Source organism: Pseudochaenichthys georgianus, chromosome 6, assembly GCF_902827115.2.
Source record: "Pseudochaenichthys georgianus chromosome 6, fPseGeo1.2, whole genome shotgun sequence".
NCBI classification, from domain to species: Eukaryota; Metazoa; Chordata; class Actinopteri; order Perciformes; family Channichthyidae; genus Pseudochaenichthys; species Pseudochaenichthys georgianus.
In genome coordinates, this window is record NC_047508.1 from 39,819,938 (window position 1) to 39,845,624 (window position 25,687).

General features: G+C 41.8%; 1 protein-coding gene across 3 annotated transcripts in view; it reads left to right on the forward strand.

The window, feature by feature from the left end:
• Positions 1-25,687, forward strand: part of plekha7a (pleckstrin homology domain containing, family A member 7a) — a 177,604-nt gene that overhangs the window by 44,382 nt on the left and 107,535 nt on the right. Inside the window, exon 1 of one of the 3 annotated variants that reach the window (XM_034084275.2) lies at positions 3,909-4,775. The exons of the other annotated variants lie outside the window; for them this stretch is intronic. Within the exon in view, the coding sequence (XP_033940166.1) occupies positions 4,705-4,775 (71 nt within the window). The 5' untranslated portion in view covers positions 3,909-4,704. Of the gene's footprint in view, positions 1-3,908; positions 4,776-25,687 lie in introns of those variants that run through there. 3 annotated transcript variants of the gene reach the window in all.

The following is a 25,687-nucleotide window of genomic DNA, read 5'->3' on the forward strand; positions in this document are numbered from 1 at the left end:
AGTGTGTTAGGTCTAACTCTTAGTGTGTGTCGCTCCGCTCACCGGTCGGTCACAGCGGGCGGAGCTGCAGGACTTCTGCTTCACACACGTTGCATATCGCTATTTTACTGTTTTTTCGGACACCTTAACTATGCCAGGACCGGTGGAGCCATTTTGGCGAGCTTGTTTTTGCCGCCACAGAGAAAGTGTCATGTATTTTACGTCATCATTTTACGTCATGCGGCATCGGCTTTTTAGAGAGCACCGACATCGGTACGGCAGAGAGTTGAGTATCGCGCCGATATCGATCGGAAGCATCCCTAATCAATACCGTTGGTTTCTCATGGGTTGAAATATCTGGCTTTCAAAATCTAACTCTTTTCTGTTTTGGACGTAAAACCTCCAGGACCTGAGATTTTCCGGACGGGGACAACTAAAAGCTTATCTGAACATGTTCTCTTCCCTATGTAAGACTCACACTTCTATTATATTCCAAAGAGAAACAACTCGTACGTTTTGTCGACTATGATATCTGAAAAGACATTCCTCACATGCTTAAAAGATTTGTGAAACAATGACCTGATTATAAACAAAGTGGCTGAATTATCAACTTATCTTTTTACTTTCACACCAATGATGAGTATTCACTTTCTTAGATGTGCGCCACAAGAAAAAGCTAAGGTTGTCATCTTAGGTTGGAAGCCATGATTTTAGAGGCATCTGGCTTTTGTGTTTTCTGATATTGTTTGTGACGTTAATTAATTGATCTGTACTGTAAAAGCTTATCCTGCTTTTATCAGTTAAACTTGTGTCTGGTTGGAGTCACTGCAGAATATGTGAAGTGGAAGCCCCAAATGCAGCAGGACCTCTCCAGTCATCTTTCTTCTGTATTACATGAAATGAGCTGAATTCTGCCAGAACTGCAGGATGCTTTTTGGATAACAACGTTACACTTTGATGAATGCCATGACCAATCGTGAGCAGCATTCCCCGGCTGTGCTGCTGTTTTTCCGCCTCTGATCGGAAGCAGTTTCTTGCAAAAAGCCACTGGCTTGTGAAACGAGCCTCTTCCCTCATTAGTCTGAGGGATTTTCACTTCACACGGGACACGGCAGTGATGCAAGATGATGGTAAGAGTCATAACGGGGTCATAAATGAACGGCTATGCCTGATCTTAAGGGAAAAAACCCAACCAGAAAATATGCCCTCCTCTGTGATAACACCTTACGGTCAAGATCAGGGATGGGACGGTCACTTTAAAAATGATGATTGCTTATTAACTGTAAAAAATGTAATCATATCTAAGCATCAAAATATAAAAACAATGTTACCTGATTCAATCAATCAATCTTTATTTATACAGCCCAATATAACAAATGTTACATTTGTCTCAGTGGACTTCACAGTTTGTACAGGTATGACAATACGACACCCTCTGTCCTTAGACCCTCACATCGTACAAGGAGAAACTTCCGGAGAAAGAATGATTGTATCCCTTTGGTTTTGGATTATCAATATCCGCATGAAGAAGGTGGATTGACATCAGGACAGCAGAAAGCTTACACGTCTTCCGGCGCAGACTGAAAACTCATCTCTTTCGACTCGACTTCGAGCGATACAATTAAAAACAGAAAACAAAACAACAAAATAAAAAGCACTTGTATACTAACTAAGCAGTTACATACTAACAAAGAACTTGTATACTAACTAAGCAGTTACATACTAACAAAGAACTTGTATACTAACTAAGCAGTTACATACTAACAAAGAACTTGTATACTAATAAAGGACTGGCTTATCTAAAGCCAGTTGAGTAGCACTCTACCTGGTGTACTTATATCATTCTGTTTTCTTCAAGTTTGTATCTTCTTGGTCGAACGCACTTGTAAGTCGCTTTGGATAAAAGCGTCAGCTAAATGTAATGTAATGTAGATACAAAAATAACTGTAGTGGAGTAAAAAGTACAACAATTAGTTCATTAGAAAGTAGTATAAGTAAAAGCAGATTGAAATGAAAATACTCAGGTACGTCAAAACTGTACTTGTTTACAGCTCGTTACACCACCATTGGTCACAATCCTCCACCCGTAGCACATTTAGTTAATAAATGATTAGTATTGCAAAAGATGGAGATCCCAAAGTGAGTACAACGGGAAACAAACACTCTGAGTTAATCCAGTGTGGTTTTAGCCTAACAAGCCAGCGCCTCCCCGTGGGAACTCTGTCTTCATATCAGATTACACGTCTGCACTTTGACCCGCAGTGAGTGAAGCTGTCATTTTGCCAGAGTCCCCGTCTGTTCCCAGGTGCACGGAGTCGTCCTTGTAGCAGGTCAGGTCTGTGGCTCTGATTAGTAGGGCAGTGGAGTAGTGCATCTCTCCAGGGAATCGTCTCTGTTTAGCTGCTCAGAGCTGCTCAGAGCTGCCCTCTCACCTACTGCTTCAGGAGCTGATTTGGAGGTCTGAGTCACACTGAATAACCTGCTGCTCAGTGTGTGTCTGACTTTAGCTCTCCTTCCTTTCTATTTACTTTTGTCTTTTGTTTATTTTCTCACAGAATCAGAATCAAGTTTATTGCCTGGTACGAAACAACATAAGAAAACAAGTTGTAAGAGAAGGTCCAAAATATAACGACTATAAAAAGAAAATGTAAAAAAACCATTCATCATTTAAAAGGATAAAGTATTTACACTTAATTCAAATATACAAAAGACACTATAACACTTACTACATTGTATATATGACAATATGCCATTTACTTTAGTGCTGGAGATGACATATATTATCAAATTATAGCAAGTGTTATACAAGACCAATGTTTTTGTTATTTTTCGATGTAAAGATCAATTTAATTGGATTAAAAAAAAAACGCATTCAATACTTTAATATTAGTAAAGAAACGTGTAATAAATAAAAATACCCAACCTTTGTCTTATTAGTCATCTTATCTAAATGCGTTTGAGGCGAATACATATGCTTCCGGAGATATCTGTTTACAAAACCAGACTACTTTGCATAGTTTACAGTGTCTGCACATCTGCAGCTGACATCAATCATAGCACCGCTGGCAGATTCACATTCAGATGGTAAATTACCATGCAATCAGATTTCTTGTGTGCATGTAATCACCGTCATGGTCTCTTAATAATAGTACATAAATGTACGTATTGTATGGGCACTGGTATCAAATAACAATACCCAAACAAATGAATTTCTTCACATTTGACAAGAGTTTTGTTATCAACAACGTTGCTGGATAATCAACTTGTCCTCTAATCTTTTCACTTGCATGCCAATGAGTTGCAAACATTTCCAGCAAAGAGAAAATATTTATTTTTTCTCCGATGAGCTTTTAAAGCTACTGAAAACCTCTCAGACCCTACACCTGCAGAAATTGATAATTTAGTAGCTGAAAAAATGCAATTTAAGGTGAAGCATATTTTCCCTTTTTTCCTCTGTTTACAAAACCCGAGTGCTTTGCATACTATATCGTGTCTGAACAGCTGACAACAATCACGATGGCCCTGGCTCAGGTTAGCCAGGTGTTTACATGCGCTCTGACAGATTTACATACAGATCTTAAATTACCATGCAATCAGATTTTCTGTGTGTGCATGTAAACACCGTCATGGTCTCTCCCTCTCTCCTCACTTCATCCCCCCTCCTCTCTCTTTCTCCCTTTCTCCCTCTCTTCCTCACTTCTCTCTCAGCGGTGGGTACCCTGCCAGATGAGCGTGAGGCAGGAACAGGAATGCAGCTCTGCTCTGTTTACCTCTTTCTCGTCTTTTTTCTTGCTCTCATTCCTGACAAATTCGCTCTCGCTCTGTGCCACCTCCCTCTTTCCTCCCTCTCCCTCTCTCTCTCTCTCTCTCTCTCTCTCTCTCTCTCTCTCTCTCTGAGTATGCTCAGTCACTCAGCGCTGTTGTTTCGTGAGGGTGAAGAGCCGGTGGGAAGCCTCTGATTGGAAAAACAAGCGTATGTGCCGGAGCCGGCTCGCCTCAGAGACAAACTAAAAAGCAGCGGAGGGACGCAGGTGCTGTGGATTTCAAACCTGTTCAAGTCAAGAGGAGATGGATTTATAGAGCTTGTGAACTTTGGAAGGAATTTACTACACGTGCGGTGCAAAAGAGATAAACAGATCCTGCTCTGCATCAGGATGGCTGGTGAAACGGAGGTCTCTGAAATCTCGTCTTGAACACCGTTTGATCTGCTCCCGAGAGTCGGAAACCCTGGAAGTTTAATAATTGAGATGGCAGGTTGAGACACATTACGCATGATTTAACAGGCAAAAAGATACAGCTCGGGAAGGTTAACCTCAAAGACATCTGTTCAACCTGATTACACCTGAGACGGGAGGGGAAATGACTTGCTGCAGGCTGAATTAAAGGAGTAACCTGTGATGTCAGACCTCACCTGGGGCAGTCGTCTGAGACTCTGCTGAGTCGACTTCATTTCCAGGTGTTCATTTCCCACACCAGACTTGACTCACCTGACATCATCCCCACCTTGTGTGAGCTCGCCCCTCAGCTCATTTTCTCACCTCATCTCTCGGTAATCCCTGCTCTCAAACCCAGCGCCACCTCCTCTCGTTTTCCTCCCCATGGAGCCACTCGAGAGGCAGGAGACGAGACGCTGATTAATGTGACTCTGTGTCTGATTCCACAGCACTAGAAATAGAAAGAAAAAGCGGCAGTACTTGTGAACTATCGTCAACAAAAAGAGGCATCATGTGGAATCAATCTGGATACTGCAATCACATTCCTCATCATGGATATCCCTTCTACCATTCACCCTGCAGGTACGCTACCAAAACTCCAACGTCTGCCAAAAACAATTTGAAATGCTTTTACATCTCTGTTACTTGTTAGGGCTTCTTGTATCTCATTAAGTATTTATTATGTTGGCACTGGGACAAGATTCAGTGCATCTGCAATGAAAGTTATTCTATTGACGTTAATCTTTGGTGTCCCTCAGGGGTCAATGCGAGTACAACTTCTTTTTTTTCCCCTGGAATTCACAAGTGCCGTTTGGGACAGTTGTTGATCCGGTTAATCTTATCTGATTCATCCTTGTTCATTGTAAAGTAATCCAAGGTGTTGGAGGGTTTAATCGTTCCTGAACAGAGGTTGTGACCCAACTGGTTCATCAGGAATGTAGGTTTGGCCCTCGTTTTAACAGAACCAGGAAACAGGTTTTGCCTGTGTGGCAGAAGAATACAAGTTAGTGAATGGGAAGGCATGTTTGTAGGTCATTATGATGATATAAGCAAACTGTAATTGTTTTCCTAAGAACCAAGGTGTAGTTATCCCTCCAAAACACTCCTAGAGTAAGGATGTTGAGTTGATTAGCCATACTGTATTTTTAACAACCTACACTCTATATTGATAATTTCAGATCTTGATAACTATATCAAGATATATAAAGTTTTCTTGTAATTAAATCAATTAAAAGTAATACAAGGCAGGTAATTGAGTACTTTTGATTAAGAAGTTTTAGTGTACAATTGGCACGTTTCACTTCACAAGTTTTTGAATTTTTGCTTATTTTAGTTGAAATGAATGAACACTGACTTAATTGTTCAAATTAATCTAATAATAATAACAGAGTTTCACTTTGAAATAAAACTATTCTTTAAACTTTTATCTAATGCTTTAAATTATTCTTATTTTTCCTTAGTGTTTCTTTTGTCTACAGTTCAATGTTCAGTTAAGAAGTATGCTAAAAGTAGCAGAAATGCACAATTGAGAATATTTTAATATTTCAATAAACAGTTTAATAATAAGGTAATTCCAATAATATCGTTATCTCGATATTCAACGTTATCACATATTTTTCCTCATGTCATGCAGCTGGTCTTCTCTCAGCAGCAGTGACATCATTACATTTATCACAAGGTTTCAGATGTGACCCAGTCTCAAATGAGCTCCATCAATCCTCGTTCCCCGAGGGGCGGGCAGACCCCCGATCTCTTTCTCTGTCGGATACTGTAAGAGGCTCTAACCTCTAAAGGCTGCTGGAGCCCAACCATCAGAATACTGATTCACCATTACTAGTTATTTATACCATCTCTTAGTGTTTGAGCATAATGAGGACATGTTTTTAAAAATGAATAGGATGATACATTATGAATATATATTTATGCCAAATATACTTCTGTGCTAGCGTGAATGTGAGCAAGCACATGCATTATATAACATCAGTAGTTGTGTGTTTCTGGATTTATCTATTCATTTGTGCACATGTGATTTTCATGTGTTTATTAACTCGGTTTGTTCGTAAATCTACATTGCTTAAAGAGGCCCTTTTATGGTTTTTCTCTTTCCTGTATGTTAAATTGAAAGTGCCTGAAACGCCTCCATTGGAATACTTTGTTTACTTCCGTGACATAATATCATCACAATGTAACACTTGCTCTTCTATTGGCTGGCGCTCCAACACATTGAAAATGATATGCTATGGGGCGGGACATCTCTAAGCGGTTGACCAATCACAACAGAGCCAGCCAGCTAACCAATCAGACTGGGCTCTGGTTTCAGACAGAGGGTGAAAAGAGGTGCTGCAGCACAGGCAGTATGAGAACAATAAAGAGCTTTTTGAACATTAAAGCATGTAGACATGTCACAGGAGAGACACTACATACTAATATGAGCTTGACAATTAGCATCATGTCCTCTTTAACACACAAAACTCATGTATCTCAAGCATTATAAGTCAAAGCAAAGATACAGGCCATATTGTATGCCTTAAATCCAAAAGCTTTTTTTTTTTTGTTCTGCTTGTATTGCAGTAGAAATACAGAGCATTAGGGGTGGTCTGCACTGGGGGGGCAGAGGGATTTAGCTGATGAGTGAGTCGTACCTCAGACCTCTGGGCAGGTCAATGACCTGTCGGATCAGCCAGCTCATGGCAGAAAGAAAGAGAGAAAGAGAGAGCGCACAGGAATCCAGGAAATAGCCCTGAGCTCCAAAACAGACTAACCATCGCTACTCACTCCCACTCGAGTCTCTTATGGTGAAGTGCTCTGACTCACATCGTGAATATTCCACCCAAAGCCCAATCACCTCGTGAATTAAAGTCCATTTCTGAAATGTGGTTGCTTAAAATGCAGGAGAAACTAACTAGATGGCTTCAGGAGATTTAATCAGCGTCGTATTTATCCTTCTCAGTGCTTATTTTTGCTAACTAATCGGCGTCCTCCTTGTTGCTTCAATGTCATTTGGGCCCCATTTCCCATCTTGATTTTCAATGCTCGTTTTTTTTATTTACAGTCCTCTGAGGGATTTTCTGCTCACCTGCACTTTCCTCTGCATCGTGGAACATGTACTGCTTAGTAAAATATGGAAGTTAACGCCTACATCATATTGACAAATCAGGGAAATGCTTTTCTGTTTGCCGCTAAGGGAACATTTGTCATAGTGCGAGGAAGCACTGAAATGAGATCCTTTTTTTTCTTTGGAGGAGAAAACGATAAGGCTGCAATATTGCTTTGTCAATCCAATATAATAATAAAATGCTTCATTTGTGATCCTTCTTCTGATCTGCTATTTTAATAAGAAAGGCTTAAAATTATAAGAACATAAAAGATATAAGCACAAGCAAAAGAGATGAACTCAGTTTAAAGTTCATTGATCTTCCCCCGAGGTCGCTCCAGTTAATGATTCCCTCACCTGTCAACAGTCAGGCTCCGCCCCCTTTTCCTCCACTTAATCCAGTGTTTACATTCAAATGACAAATAGCTTGTTCGCTGGTGGAGGAAGTCTTTAGCCAGACTCCGTTGTTTGTTCCGTTAATCCAGTATAAGCCTGCAGTGTCTCTCGACCACGAAGGCTGGAGGTGAGCGAGAAAGCTAATTAAGAACGGCCTGTGATGGCAGAGTATTGATTATATTTCTGTGTGTGTGTACTGTTAATGAAGTGCCTTCCGAGTGGGTGTTTCTACTGTGTTTGAGGTATCAATGGGAGGTGTCATTAGGCTGAACATAATGGCTAAGTGCAAGAAATGAACAAGTTATAAATACGTTATGAATGCCCTGTAATGCTTGTTGTTGCTAACATGCAATGCTCAGTCATTTTATGTTGAATAATTTCTAGATACGGTGTGTTTATATCAGTTTTTTTTTTAACCGTTTTATTTTAAGGATGCAAGAACACAAGAAGAGGTGACATATTGAATTTAGCATAATATTTCACATTTAAACAGTTTGCCAAAGAGAACCCAACGAACTGAAGGAAAGTGAGTGACAAAGGTCATGACACAGTTTCACACTACGGAGACACCGCAGACATATCCACCTGTGTGCAGCACAGTAACCTGCAAGCTGGGATTTTACTTTACTATATACTGGACTGTATGTGTGTGCACGTGTGTGTGCAGGGCGTGTGCAGGGCGTGTGCAGGGCGTGTGCAGGGCTGTCAGCCTCACAACGGCTCAGAGATGTAAATGGATTCGGGCTGGTGGCCCAGCAGGAAGTAAATGGAGCAGATTGTCTGAACGTCTTTGCCTCATCCCTACAGACACACTCACCCACACACACACACACACACACACACACACACACACACACACACACACACACACACACACACACACACACACACACACACACACACACACACACACACACCACACACACACAACACACACACACACACACACACACACACACACACACACACACACACACACACACACACACACACACACACACACCCACACACACACACACACAACACACACACACACACACACACACACACACACACACACACACACACACACACACACACACACACACACACACACACACACACACACACACACACACACACACACTCACATTCACACTACCACACACGCACACTCACACTACCACACATGCACCCACACACACATATGCACACACATACAGGCAAAGTGCTATATCATGCTTGTCCTATTCAAAGGCCTAGTCATTTGACAACTTCCAACAACTCATAATTGACTTAACATAAGAGCTAATCCTTTTCCAATATTTGGATGGCAGAGTGTGTTTGACCGCACTTTAATCTCTGAACGTGCACTGAATAATGTGTGGGACCGTTGACACCCAGCAATAAAATCTATTACAGTGGCGCTATCGCTGTCATCTTTACTTCTTCTTCGTCAGGTAATTAAATGACTTTCTTGCTGGTCAGGAATAAGGATGAGATTTTTAGAGATGAGTGTTAAACTTCATCTGAAGCCAGGGCAGAAATAACTGCGAGGAGAGAGTGAGAGGTAATTACTGTAAAAGGAAGGACACTTTTTTTAATGGTAGGGGTTTTAAAGTAAGTGAGTGGCAAGTAGTGTTGTCACGATACCAACATTTTGGTTTCGATACCGATACCAAGTCAAGAATTGCGATTCCGATTCTTTTTCGATACTTTTCTTAAAAAAAGGGAAACACGGAATATCGGCTTTAAAATTAGGAATAACAGATGATTTTAGCAGTCAGAACAACTAAAGCAGCAGTGTTACTAAGAACAGAAACCCCAAAGAGTCACATCTAATATAAATATATATAAAAGCATTTATTTTAATTGTGTAGCAGTGAGTTTAACATTTTGGCAGCACTGTTGAGCATTTTGAAAATGTATTTTCATGCCTCTGTGCAAGGCTTAGTCTTTCTATCTGTATAGCCACTGGTGTAAAGTAACTAAGTTCATAAACTCAAGTACTACTTGGGTACAATTTTGAGATACTTGTACTTTATTTAAGTATTTCAATGTTTCTTTTGCTACTTTGTACTTCTAATCCACTACAGTTCAGAGGTACATGGTGTACTTTTACTCCACTACATGTATTAATCCCTTTTAGTTACTTCACAGATGTGGATGAATGATGTGAAATATAATCAAGTGTTAAATCAGACTTTAGTTCCACCTGGAGTGAATCCACAAGATTCAAACTAGCTGCACCTTTACCAGCTTTGAGAACACTTTCATGATCAATCATTATAAAACACATCATATATATTATTCTGAAATGGACCAATCTGCACAATGACTACTTTTACTGTCGCTACTTTAATACTTTTACTTGAGGAACATTTTGAATGCAGTACTTTTACTGTAACAGAGTATTCCTACACTCTGGTGCTTCTAGTACAAGACCTGAGTACTTCTTCTTTTACTGTCGCTACTTTAACTATATTTTGATGATAATACTTTTGTACTTTTATTTGAGGAACATTTTGATTGCAGGATTGTTCGTACATTCTGGTACTTCTACTTTAACTCAAGTACAAGACCCGGGTACTTCTACTTTTACTCAAGTACAAGATATATACTTATACCACCTCCGTTTATAGCCTATGAAAAAAACTAATAGAAAACGAAGGCTAAAGCTAACGTTAGCAGATAGTGATGCTAGTTTGCTAGTTAAGTTTGCTCAACGATAATATTGCGACAGAAACACTTTTCAGTGCACATCACGCTCTGCCGCTCCGACAGGGAGCTCTGCTCTGAACACCTGAACGGCCCGTTCACAGACTTCTGGCGTCTTTTTTGTCAACAAGCCGAGGCGCAGCGGCAGTTGCACTCCCACTTGCAGCCATGCTTCTCGTTTTCTCACATGCTCTGGCAGCTAGCGCGTGGCCGCGTGCACGAGAGAGGGGAGGGACTTAGAACCTGCTTGAGAGGAGCGGGACTGCAGGCACGGCTGCAGTGCAGGGAGTGGAAGCAGAGCGCTGAACACACAGCGCTGAACACACACGGCTCTTATTAAAACGGCGCTTTTTCACGGGAGTACTTTTCCCCGTCATTCTTAAAGTACCGATACTAATGAAACGGAGGAATCGTACCGTTTTTAACGAAAGGGTATCGCGGTACCTTTCAAGTATCGGTACACCGTGCAACACTAGTGGCAAGACACTGTGTTCAGAGGCAAAGCACTTTATTGACACTTTATGGAAGAACAGTCCATAAAATGTCTCGTAAAATTTAAATTTATGCTCCTGTGTAAAATGTTTAAAACACATTTCATTGTTTTTAAATTTTTAATCAGCAAATGACCAAATATTATTCATTTTTATTTGATTCAACAAATATCCAAAAACACATCGTTTTTTACAAATTTCCTGAAAATTGTACAAACAAGTGGCAATATGTGTGATGGAGGTGTTTATCGGGGCTATATCATGCAATCGAAAGTGAAACTTAAGCTCGTTCCATTGCGGAGATATTCCCGCGAGAGTGCGAAAAACTTAAATAAATAAATTGATTTCAAATGTGAAATGTTACCAATATACTCACGGACCACCAGGGTTCCGCGGACCACACTTTGAGAAGCACTGGTTTAGATGGAGTGAACGCCCCTGATCGCTGATTGGAGGGATGAGCGTAGTAAGATGGACATATGTGAATGGCAGGATATATAAAGACGGTCGAACTTGCGCTGAGCTTCATATACAGTATACACACTTTCGGTTAACTGAACTAAAGAAAGTCACTATCAGAATGAGTGAATATGAATGCGTCTTCTCTTGATTACAGACCACTGTACTGTACGATGCAGCAGGTGATTGAGGGGGTTTCTTGTTCTGGGCAAGAAGCAAGGCATAGTTTAAAATAAGAAAACAATTGAGCCTGAAGCTCGATACATGTTGGCACCACTGAGCCTCGCATTAGAGAGCGTGCCAACTTCCCATTACCAGAGAGCACAAACTGAAATAAGACAATTGAGGGTCTTATAGATTATTACGTGACAGAGAAAAAGGGAAATTACCAGTGCCCGGAACCCACAATCTAATTTAAATGTGCCTTAAAGTTGATTATACATCTTGGTACACACACACTTGGATGCCTTTTGGTGTTTTTTCACAGGAAGAAAGTGCAAAGAAATGGGTTTCTGACCAAGCACGTTATCTTGGGGTTCTCCAGGAGAATCTGTCATTGTGTCTCTGCAGATTCTCCTCCTGCTGACTGTTGACACTCGGCTGCTGGATATTTGATGGGTCTGACACTTTGACAAAATGAATTCCACAGCAGTCACCGCCCTTATGTCTCAAAATGCCGGCTGTCACTGCAGCGGACATGATGAAGATGGTTTTAACAGAGAGAGAAGTGTCATGGCTGAGGGTCCGTCCACATTTGTGTCGGAGGTGATGTGGTAACAATATGGAGGTTAACTGCGATGTTAGTCGGTTGCAATAAAGTCAGAAAACACAGGAAAGCATTCACCCTGGTGTGTTAATGAACAGGAACCCATCTCCAGGACACAATATAAAAAGACCTCACACTGTGGAGACAGAGGGGCGTGTTTCAAAATGCATTTGAAAATGTATTGCCTTTTATTTTTGGATTCATAACAGTATAATGTTGTTGGTGATGAAAGACTAGTCAATAGACAGAATATTCAGCATCAGTTTATTAGAAATGTATCGAGGGAAAATGTCAAATATTTTATGTTTGCAGCTTTTCAATTGTGAGTTTGTCGTTATATATTCATGTTTATATAATCGCATGTAGAGTTTTGGAGCTTAGAGTGTTTTCACAATATTCCAGTATTTAATAAAAAAAATAAATATATATATATATATTAATCCAAAAAAATTGATTTAAAAATAATAAATGGTCAATAGTTGAATGTACAATCAAGTAATCGTTTACAAAAACCTGTATCATCATGTATCCAAAGTTATAATGTATACGAAAAACTATCGGTAGGTCAAGTCTTTGGTCACAGCAGAAGTTTGATAATTAAAGTGATTTTTGCACATCCAAGAATCCGGAGATTATGATCAGATTATGAATAACAAAAATAAGGTTTTCACTTTGTGGATCGGTGAGCAGCATCTCTGTCGAAACAAGATTGTTTTGAGAACAGGAGTAATATTTCCAAACAGCCCGAAAGGCGTTTCATGATATCATGTTGTTGTTGTTGGACGAAAAGCTTGCGTCACCAGACTGTTAGCAGTTCAGCTTTAGGTCAGAAAGTTATACAACTCTTGGAAGACGATGCAAAATTCAGAAATCAAGCATAAAAGACATTTATTTATGTCAGCAACTTCCCTGTGCTCATTAGCAACGTTAACCTTTATTCATTGACGTATTCTACGTGGTCAGGATGGCAAATTAGTATGATGTCCAACCCTACAAGCTCATTTCACATTCTTCGTGGGACACTGTCCAAATGTCACCCCTCTTATAATTCTACACGTGTCATGACCTGCCTTATGCACGAGTAACAGGGGGAATAAAAACAAGCAAAGCTTCCTGAGTTCACTGAATGTTTGGAGGCTACATCCAGCCCAGAATCAGTCGGTTGGGAGTGTGATCTGTTTTTTTGTATCGTTGGTTTCATCAAATATAGTGTGAGGGATCAGAGGGGACAGGCAGCAGCTGTGAAGATGAGCGGTTTGAATTACGGCCCGTCTACACTACAGCGTCGACAGCGTCCAAAGCTCCAAGTTGCTCCAAGCTGCCCATTCACTTTCAATGGGGTGACGTCACGTAGCCGCGCTTTTTCGCCGAACTGAATTGTGGGTAGCAGAGCGAGGCGTCTCAGGCGACCCAGGCGACCAGAAGTTGAACATTGTTCAACTTCTGGTCGCCTGGACGCCGGAGTAGCCAGCGCCAGCCAATCAAATCCCGTTTCCCAAAATCTGACAGCTGAAGCCGTAGCCAATCAAACCGCGTCTAAGCTGGGAGAGATATCCCGCCGTTCATTTCTATATTTCAAAAAAAGTCGGAGGAGAAACTAACTATCGCCGTAGCGAATCACCCGGTGTTGTATGAGCAGACCCTCTTCACCTACCGGGATACAAACCGGAGGAACCAGGCATGGAGGGAGGTGGCAGAGACAGTGGGGGAAACTGGTAGGTTTTCGCCTGTTTGGGGAGTTTATATATATATATATATTGCTCCCATAAAATCCCTGGGGTTTTTTGCTCTGTATGTCGGGGGCGGGAGATTCATGTGATTGGTTGTTGGCCGTGTTGCTTGAATAAAATCCCCAAGCTCCAGACACGCCCAGCTCCAAGCTATTTTTGGAGCTGTAGTGTGGACGCTCCGTTACAGCGAGATGAGAAGACGTCTCCACCATCGGTTAAAATCGTCCTGCTGGGTTTGGGTTCATTCGAGTCAAACGGGGCAGAGAGAGGACGGCACTCGAACGCTGCGGACTTCTAACGCTTCACCTCTGTTTGGGTTTGGCTGGAGTGGAGGACATGCTGAGCACTTGTTGGGGAAGAGTGTGTTTCTGAAAAGGCCTCTGCAAAGGGAGGAGAGAACCAGAGCCAGAGATGTTGTCCAGAGCAATACTCAAGGTCATCCCAGTCTCAGTGGATGTGTTGCTCAGTAGGGTCTTGGTAGAAAACACACAGCCAGGACACAATCAAAAAGCACTAGAAATTAAGAATCCGCTCTCTACCCGCCGGCATAAACACTCCTGAGCAGCCCAAAGATGACTGAAAGCCTGCACATCGTCCACCATGTGATAATAGGTGTATTCCACCCTCAGTCTTGCTCAGTAGAATATAATCCTTTATTGTCATTATACAGGTACAATGAGATGAGTAGAGCTACTCCTTTTTTGTGTTTTTTACACACGGCATCTATTGCACGTCTGTCCGTCCTGGGAGAGGGATCCCTCCTCTGTTGCTCTCCCTGAGGTTTCTCCATGTTCCCTTTAAACTGTGGGTTTTCTCTGGAAGTTTCTCCTTGTACGATGTGAGGGTCTAAGGACAGAGGGTCTGAGGACAGAGGGTCTAAGGACAGAGGGTCTAAGGACAGAGGGTCTAAGGACAGAGGGTGTCGTATTGTCATACTGATATTCTGTACACACTGTGAAGACCACTGATTGATTGATTGATTATAAAGTGCCATCAAAAATACAGAAAAAACAAACAAGAGACGTACAACATTCAGGAGACATACGAACAACAAGCATTCATACTTCAATACGCAGATAGAGTTAAAGTGCAGGAATATGTTTGTATGTGCAGAGAGTTGCTGTTTCAAACATGAACGCAGTGTTGATAGTTGTTCATATATTAGCTTAACCCATCCTGAGCCTCACATGCTGCCGATATACAGCAACAGAAGTCTGGATCCTTTCACAGTTCTGGGTCGAGAGGATCCACTGCCAGTAAATACATTGGACTGTATCCCTTGATTCACTATACTGATCCCACTACCTAAAGGCGAAATATTAAGGCACACTTTTGGGGGTGAAATTTAAAAACGTTGTACTGTAGTGTGTGTTAGTAAATGAGATCATGTGTTAGTTAACAGGAGGCTGTACCACACACACATTAATGCTCATATAGCATTCTTCTATGAGCTTTTTTTGTTCCTTTTCTTCAAGAAGGTTTGATATTTTCTAGCTAGAATTTCCTTCATTTATTAATTGATTCTAGCTTTTAATTAAAACCTCCAAAAGCTATTGGGGATTGGAAGGACGTCGAGAGAAAGGAACAAAGTAGAAATATATGCAGCAGATAGATACGAGGTTGTTGGTGCTCAGAAAAATAACAAATCTTGACTAGTGATTATATATTCGATTTTTGGTCAGTATTTTTTAACACAGACCTGTCGTCATGTGCAGCGCGGTGCTGTCAAAAGTCCATTAGGTTGGAGGAGAAGCTATTTTTTCTATTTATAGCAGACATAATTATGATATACAAATTCTTCACATTAGGATGCTAATGTGCCGATACACTCGGGGGAAATTACACTAAATTGTGTTTTTTTTTTCCATAATAATTATCTTATTAAAAAGTGAATAGTGTTCAGCAGACGAGATGGATTCTTCAGAGTCTCTGCCGGTTTTAAAGCAGCAGTGCGAGGGGAAGAAAACAGACCCTGACTCTAATGCCAGAGCGGGATGTGTGTAGGGTTTTGGTACCAGCCGCTCAGCCCGGTCTCCATCTGTCTTTCCCTGAAGCCCTTTCAGTCTCTTGTGTCTCACGTTACGCCCAGTCGGTGTGGGCTCTAATCCCGCCTAATCTGAGAGCGCTTTGTGTGGAATCAAAGCAGCCACTGTACATGTGAGGAGAGGAGGGGCTGTGCACGATACGCTCTATCGTATAGCTCCCATTACAACCCAAAAGTAAAATACGTCTGCTTGCTGTTATATAACACGTGCAATATTATTATTATTAATAATGTGCAATTATGTATCTGCCACTACGTTTTTTTTGTACTACTAAATACTGCTAATATTTACATTAAAGCTGGGGTAGGTAATTCACTTCAGAAACACTTGTTATATTCCATGGAATGCTCTCAACATCCCGATAGCAATGAATACATGAAATGCTTTGACAATAAATCCATAAAAAATATCATCTCTGAAAGCCGTGGCGCTGTAAAAAGCACGACCAATCATCTGAGCCGGCCCGGCTAAAGTAACTGGATGACCTACCTGCCTGTCAGCCTTCCATCGGGGCACAGACTTATCTCGTGCCCTCATTGGTCATGTTCGTGTGTGTTGGAGGAGGTGCTCTGTGAGGAAGTGGCAGATTTTTTCCGGTTGTGTATTTCGAGCTGGTTCCTTCAAAATTACCGACCCCACCTTTAATTATGTGACGTCTATGTTTCCTGTAGATATGTGAGCCTTTGCAGACCATTTACATGCACACAAACCTATGTCACACTACAGGAAAGGGAAAACCCCAAAAAGCTGTTGGTAGCTTAATTCTGTGTGCATACAAGTATCCATCCTGTCTCGTTGCCTTTGTGCTTTTCTACTTCTGTTTGAAACACACATCCAGAAGAGTCTTTAGAGACACTGGGATGAACTTTGTTTTACTTTACTGAGGTCATTCAAAAGTTGACTGGAGTGCTCAGAAGTGGACAACGGCAGCAACTTTCCAATTATCTCAGCTTTGTGACGCCCTATAGGTGCATATGCTTCACACAACTATTACTCGCAATAACAGAACCATTATGTGTGACTGTTTGAAGCCAAGTGTAGAACGTTTGGTACGGCAGCGAGGCGTTAAGTGTAGAAACTGTGGAGGTCGAACACCCAAACGCATTTCAATCACATGTATTTCACTTCCCACATTGGCAACTCTAAACAAGAAGACGCTCTGTCTGCCTCGGTCTCACTGGACTCCGAAAAGGAGGCGTGGGTCGGAGTAGAACCGGAGTTATTCTCCTCGGTGTCAGTGGGACGAGCGGATTCCTCTCTCCCCCTCCTAATGAGACATAAAGTGCCATTGTTTACCTGAGCGATACCACAGAGGTCCGTCATGTCTCATATCTCTGCAGCCGCTGCTCCTAAAAATACATTCAGACGATCCGGGATATAAAAAAGGAGCACATGTGCAATTTGAGATTCAAAGCAGGGATGGATTTTATTTTTAGTGCCTGCATTTCTGCGCCTGCTGCGGTCTGGAAGTTTCTAGTTCATAGGCACATTTGCATCTTGGGTAATAAATGCCGCTGCATCGCCCGCCGGGGAGGAAGTGTTCGTCTCTTTGAAGCTTCAATGAAGGGATAAGTTTCTGAGTCCTCTGGAGATTTTGTTGACACGACACGTGGCTTTGACTTAAGACTTGAACGGTTGAATATATATTTTTTATAAAGATATATTTTAGGCCAGAGAGTGCATTTATTGACATTACTTGAAACTGAGCTATCTGGCGGCCCTACTTTCTTTATTTGTCATCACATTAGGATACATCTTGACTTGAGGCTATTCTACTTCCAAGCGTACTGACTATAGGCTAGTAACCCAAGCCCTAAGTGCTACCATTTGGACTGTTTGTGTTATTTCTCACGGATAACACAAAGCCAACACACAGCTGTTGAACCTGAAACAACCCAATCCTCTGCCATCTAAAATGAATCCGTCATTTTACGAGATCTATTTCCAATTCTGCTTCTCGCTTCCTCCGTCTTCCATTCCTCCCACTGGGATTCACAAGATTGTTTGCAGAGTAATTTTGGCCGTAAGCTAAATGTGCCGCAGTGTGTCGGCAGCACAACGGCAGCAGCTGCCAGGCCTTCGTCGGGGTCAGAGTTCAGAGACAATTTGACCGAGCGCACAGCCCGAGATTCAACGGACAGATTGAAGTTTAAATATATTATTTGTTTTGCAGTTGAATATGAGAAATCAGGGGATAAGCACGACAGGCTTTGTCGACTGATAGAAATCAAATAGACAGAAAAAGTGTCTGGAAATGTTGTTGTTGTTGTTGTTGTTGTACATTTCAAGTTAGAAAGATAAATGGAGTAGGGTCTTGTAGCACCTTTTCCTTGAAGAAAGGCACTGGCAGGTTGATGGGGAGCTCCTGCTCTCAGCATCTAATCCAAAAGCTCAAGTCAGGACACTCAATCTTTTTCCTATTTTCACATAAACAAGTACACACTCTTCTCTTTCATGGAAATTAGTCAAGGCTACTAAATAAATGCTATTGCTTCCTTTGAACCTGCGACTTTGATGCTTACATAGATGAATTGATCGACCACGACATGTACACTGTACAACCAGCACAGCCCCTAGTAGACCGCCCTCCCCTACACACACCACAACACAGACTACATCACCCCTTGCTGCTAAATACCAATCAACTATGTGCAATATATATATATGCCGTTAATAACTGTAATATATACCTGGCTGCTAAATCCTTAGAACTGTTACCGGATTTATTTTGAAAAGGTCCTTCAGCATAATGTCTCTGAAAAGGTGTTTCATATCACCGTCTCTGCCGGTTGGATTGCTGCGGGGAAACATGAACTAGACTCTATTCACACAACAGTTGCTCCCATTCAGCTGCATGTATGCAGGGCCGAGGTGTGTGTGTGTGTGTGTGTGTGTGTGTGTGTGTGTGTTTGATTTGTTCACGCTCACAGTTGTGACCACTCTTAATGATCTGGATTAGCGCAGTAGATCACCCGAATCAAACGTGAGAGCCAGTGCTTTGATTTAGTTAATTCAATATCGCGGGGTCGGATCAGAGTGCAATTTGTTGTCGCTGCGTGGCCTTCAGAAGCATTTCCTTTCCTCAATCTATAAGACGCCCTTCTGTCGGAGTCAAGTGGGAGGTGTGTGTCCCTGTGTGTGTGTCCCTGTGTGTGTGTGTGTGTGTGCTGTTTTCATCTCCGTCTCACCCAATGCGTCTCCCTCTATTTGTTTGTCATTGCATCTTTGGCTGTATATTTGATACAACTTCTCTTTCACAGATATTTATAGATATTCTTGCAAACCATATGAATCTAACACAGCCTCTGAAGATCTATAGGATAAAAGCTGAAGCGTAACATTTAAAAAAGCTCCATATTTCCAGTTGCTAACTCATTCTTTGGTTATTTCATTATTTAAACTCTTTGCTATCTTCCTTTGTTCTTTCTTTCTTGCCAGCTTTGATTCAAGTCCAATTGATGAGAGACACACACACACACACACACACACACACACACACACACACACACACACACACACACACACACACACACACACACACACACACACAGTTTGGGGCCCGTCAGGATGTGTGAAGTGTTTTGGATGTGAATGCAGTGTAGACTTCTCTTCCATCAGCGTGCCAGGCTGTCAGTCCCTCGCTGTCCAACTGAAAGCTCCACACACACACACACACACACACACACACACACACACACACACACACACACACACACACACACACACACACACACACACACACACACACACACACACACACACACACACACACACACACACACACACACACACACACACACACACACACACACACACACACACACACACACACACACACACACACACACACACACACACACACACACACACACACACACACACACACACACACACACACACACACACACACACACACACACACACACACACACACACACACACACCATGTATACATCACTTCAGGGGACATTACATTGACTTACATGCATTTCCTGGAGACTTATCCTAACCTTAACCAACACATGCCTACCCCTAACCAAGTCTTCACCCTAAAATTAATGATCCCCCTTATGGGGACCTCCAATTTGTCCCCATAAGGGAAGCCAGTCCCCACACGTGACTATGTAAACAGATGTAGGTCCCCACAAGTATAGTAAAGCTAGACCACACACACACACACACACACACACACACACACACACACACACACACACACACACACACACACACACACACACACACACACACACACACACACACACACACACACACACACACACACACACACACACACACACACACACACACACACACACACACTATACTTGCAGTACACACTCTAATCTCTTTCTCTTGCAAAAGCCCACCATAAAATCCCACCGCTATTTGGAAAATGTATTGCATTGGGCAAAGAGTGGGGGCTTATTTAAAGCCTCATCTCGTTGTTACCATAGCAACACAATGTCAAGAAGCGGTCTCTTCAGGGCCCCGGCAGCAGTGGACGCCACTCGGCCTGTGATTGGCTGTGATGGACATCTCTATTACAACAACTGCCTCCGAAATACAGACACAATCAGGACTGAAGGATCCCAGTCCTGAGAGTTGATGGAGCTGCAATTAACTTGCGGAGCAGCTTTTTAACAGCGTGTGTCTGCGTAGCGTCGTGATGGGGGCGGGGGGCGGCAGCGGTTGGGAGGGGACACGAGCTGGGACAGTGTGAGAGAATAGAGAAAGGAAGACGATGGTGAAAAAGAGATAAATGGCCAAAAAGAAGTGTGAAATTCAGGATGTTGAGGGGGAAAAGCCATCGTCAGAATCAAAATTAGATATTTATTCCAGGGGGAAATTGGCAGTTGCCTCCTTAACAATGAAATAAAGAAATATACATGATAAGAATATAGGTATAAACATAAGACGTTCAAGTAAGAATATGCAATAAAAAGTGATAAAGAAATTCTAGAAAGACTTTTCAATAAAACATCTCCAACAAAGGATCAACTAAAATAGAATAAAAATATACAATGCAATATATATACAGTGGCGTTTAGAATGAAAGACATGAATGCGGGTTTGGCTGCTGATGGTGAAATAGACCAGTGACGGTCTGACGGTCTGAGGGACGATGAGAAAGAGAACAGGAGAAAAAGCACACAGAAAAACAATGCGTTGGATAGAGAGTGTTGAACTCCAGTCCGGAGGCGTGGCGGAGCAGAAAGGTCAGGCGCTGCTTTGAGGTTGTTTGTGTCCGAGCCTGCCGGGAAGCTCTATAAATATCCCACATCGTACTTCTGAGGGTCACGAAGGTTGATAATAAGAACATCACCCCAAAGAGAAGGGCAGCGACAGGGAGTCAGGTGGCGCTACAGATTACATTAATGTGCTTTTAAAGTGAACACAAGTTGCTATTTAAAGCCAGGACGACAGAAACTCAGAAATACTTTATTCCTTTGTTTGATTTCTTTCCCTTGTAGCGTTCTGTCGTTATCACCTACTTAAGTCGATAACACCTTATGTTATTTGGATTTATTTTAACATTTTGGAATATGCCGAGTATTGCAATCATGTATATTGTTGTCACAAGCTTTCTCCTACTAATACTACAAACTATTAGGGGTGTTGAAATTAATCGTTTCTACGAAGCATCGTGAACCGCACGTGGGCGATTCTGCATCGATGCAGGGACATAATCGATTAAAGCATAGTAACGTTTCTTCCTCATCTTCCGGCCGCGGCTTTACAATAACGTTTTTTCCCCCCGTTTTTTTCTCTCACACGAATATCATATCGCTCTGACTCAGAGGTCAGGGAACAGAAGTGACCGCAACACGGAGCAAGCAAACACACGAGCACCAGTCCAGAACCAACCGCAGAACGACCCGCTCTGAATCGGGCCCTGTCGCTGCGGCTCAGACACACGTCGATTTATGTTTTTGAAAAACACTCGTCGTCGTCATGTCAGGTTTTTAATTAGTATAAATAAGGATTTAATTAAGTCTTGGTTTGCAGAGTATGAACGTCCTCTTGCTATTTTCAGACGATAAATACGTTTGTGAAGGCAGGAAGAAAGCTTCCGCGATCACCGTCTCCTCCGTTCCTCCAAACCCCGCCCCCCTCCCCCTGAAAATAATGAGTGACAGGCTGATAGAAACTTTATTAATCACTGATTGAGATGATGAAGCTTGTGTTATTTAACTTAACTTAATCTCATACATTCATGGTTTGTAATTTCATGTCAAGACATTTATGTTGATTTCTGACGCACTTTCTAAATAATAAAAAGGGAGTTCATATTTATCTCGCCGCATGAAAAGAAGCCATGTGCAGTAATATAGAAAATTGATATATCGGGATATCGAATCGTTGACCAGTGAATGCACAGCCCTACGAACTATACACTAAGTTTTTCTTCGTTTTGAGCAACTTCCTGCCAACCCTGACTTCCCTTCCCACAGCCTTGTTTGTGGACTTATGGATTCTGTTGTGATTCACATTCCTACTCTTTTATGCCGCGTGCACCAGCAACGTTCGCTCGGCACGAAAAAAGGTCTTCAAACTTTTCATGATTCTTTCCCACCGTCCATGTTGGTTTAAAGGTTTCCCTTTTTAAATCTCTTTTGTTTCCAAGATAAAGAACAACGCGCCCCTCTATTCAACAGTCTGGAAGCCAACACACATCTAAAGTTTCCAAATAACATTCCTCACACATGTCTTCCTCGTCTGTTGAACCATATCAAGAAAACGCACGCAGTAAAAAAACGCTGACTAATTTCAATAATAGATGTTTTTAATACCTTTTTTCACATTCTCTTTGTTTATCCCATTATACACATTTTAATCTCCTTATTTAATTCCTTAAATGATTTACTGTTAAACCTACTTCCTCTTCCTAACAGCACTGCCTCTTCCTAACACCCCCTCTCACTGGGAGGATCATCTTTGGAATGATGCCGTTTTCAGATCTTCTCTCCGCTCCAGTTATGTTAACTTTGCATTGTCAGCAGAGCTCCACGGCCCTGCTCTGTCAGTACTCTGATCCCCCGTCTGTACGAACAGTATTTATATATTTATATATATATTGCTCGCATAAAATTCCCGTTTTTTTTTGCTTTGTATGTCGGGGGCGGGAGATTCATGTGATTGGTTGTTGGTCGCGTTGCTCGCAAAAAATCCCCAAGCTGTCAGACACGCCCAGCTCCAAGATTTTCAAGATCTTTGAAAAGCTGCTGTGTGGACGGGCCGTCAGGATCCATGTATCCATGTATCACACACAGAGCATCACATTTTACTATGTTCAATCTGAATTTACTTTAAAATTAAAACATCTATATTGATTCTGACTTTTTTCTACATCCAACTCACAGGTTTATCGTTGCTTTGAGAAAGAAGATTATTCATTTAACCCTTTTTAGAAGTGAAGTTATGGTCATTTGTTCTGGGACTGTCCTTTTCGAGCCTGAGACCCGGAACACAGGCTCAGGGCTCAACAGGTTAATGAGTAGTCCTCATGCTTATCCCGGCGTTTATAAATAATTAGCTATAAGAAAATCATTCCTCTTCTTCTCACCTACTTCTTATGAATGAATGAAAGAAATGCAGATAGACGGCATAACCTTGAGCTATTCAGAGAACATTTTCCGATTGTATTTATATATCAACCTTGATGTTGGAGGCTGCAGGATGTCAGTCGGTCTGCTATAGCTCTACAACTGTTGGATGAAGTGAAGGTTTGTGTAGATGAATAAATCCCTCTGACTTTAGTTATCATGTGACCGTTACCTTAGCTCCGAAAGCAGGTCACATGTGTTCACTTGTCCAGTAATAAAGTCAACATCCACTGAATGAATTGGTTTTACATTTCGTACAATCATTCAAGATGCTCAGAAAATGTATCCTACGGTCTTTGGTGATCTGAATTTCATGGTACCATTCAGAGTTCCCGGTCAACATGTCCGTTACAGTTGAAATCTTCTGGACAAAATTTGAAAAGTGCCGGTCAAAGGTCTTCTTTGTTATTTATTGAGCTTTAAAAAATTGATATGATTTGATATTAAACAAACAAATTATAGTGGATTAACTACATTATTCAAAAGTGTACAGTAATTTACAATAACACGGGAATAATAATGAAACTAAACATATCTATAACTAGTTTAGGTATCTTGAGAGGTAATTAAAATAGCTACGTGTGATATTCTAACCTGAAGTGTTTTGTTCTGCTCACCGCTGCATGTGATCATGCAGAGCTGCGTGTCGAGTCTCGACCATAGGGTCTCAACTCGTCAGCAGCAGCTGATCTCTCTCTCTCGTCAGATTAGACTTCACTCGCGTTTATGTCCATATCGATCAGATCCAGCTAGTTCTAGCTAATGATAGGACTACCTGCTTATTAAAAGACAACTAAACAATAAGTGTCGCTATGCAACCGGGCGAGGCCGCAAAGTATAGCGCAGCATTATGCATTTGTTTACATGCCCACCGGAACCCCGAGGCATTACCAACAGATCAACGCACAATCAACCCATCCAGGACATCTCTTTCTCCACATTAAGTGTTAGACATTAGAGTTGACTCTTCTTGTCTGTCACATAGGCCTACTCTTAAGCACCTTGAATTGCTAGTGTTGAAAGGTGCTATATAAATAAACTTGCCTTGCCTTGCCTTTTGTCTGTCGCAAGTTGCGCAACTGATGCGGTATTGCGCTAAGCGGAAATTATTTTGACCGGACGCTTTGACCGGAGAGATTTAGATGTGCCGGTCTTCAGCATATTTGACCGGTCATAGTCCGGTAATTACCGGCTAACGGGAACTCTGGTACTATTTCAGGTTTTGAGTACAATGTCCCTAAAACTATTGTATTGTACGTCATTGTCATCAGCTTTATCTGTGGTTTGTGCTAACTCGCTAAAATGCTTAAAACAGTTGGTGGTAATGGTAAAAAAGTACAGAAAGATAACTCCTAATACCTACTAAACATAAGCATGCTAGCTTGGTAATGTTGAGCTTATTAGCATACTGAAAGTACCATCTAGCTCAAATCATATGATTATCCTTCCTGTAGAGAGGTAGGAAACAAGAGTCTGACTTGTTTGTCTTGAGCACTGTTTTGAAAGTTGTTTTAATTAAGTTTTATTGCGAGCACAACTCCGTTAAAGCGCCTTCAACGATTCCCTGCATTCCAGCAGAGGGGCTGTAGGTGTCCAAACAAAGAGAGGAATTGCGGACGGGGATCAATAAAGCATTGCATTATATATGATCCCTGCACACTGTGGCTGTTAATCTGCAGCGTTGAGGCTCTGCACCGCTGCGTGAGTTACTCCAGCGGCACACTGTACCTCTTAATGTTGACCGTCGCCCACGCAGACGCTGAAGAGCAGCCGGTCGATGGGAAGCGGTGTTGCTATGCGGATTTTATTAACTCTAATACTTCATTTTTGTCCTTTTGTTGCTTTATAATCCTCACTATTGTCAAACTAATGCCCTTATTATCTTACAGTTTGTAATGAAAGAATCCATACAAAAAGACTTATTTTTCAACAATCAGCGCGCCCTAAATAGCCTCTCAAGCAGCGTCTCAATTTGCTCAACACGTCCTATTTGCTGTGGAAGCACAAACTGCCAAGTCGAGGCTAATGTTTTAGTCGGAGCATGCACTTCCGTCATGAGTCTCGGCATTATTCACCCCTCTACATGCTCTTCTGAATCACGGGCTCCACCCTGTTCATGCTAATGCGAACATATTTTCATGATCTGTGCAGTAAGACATTTAACGGGCTCTCCGCTCCTCTGCCTCCGAAGAGGGGCTCTAACTAGAGGCAG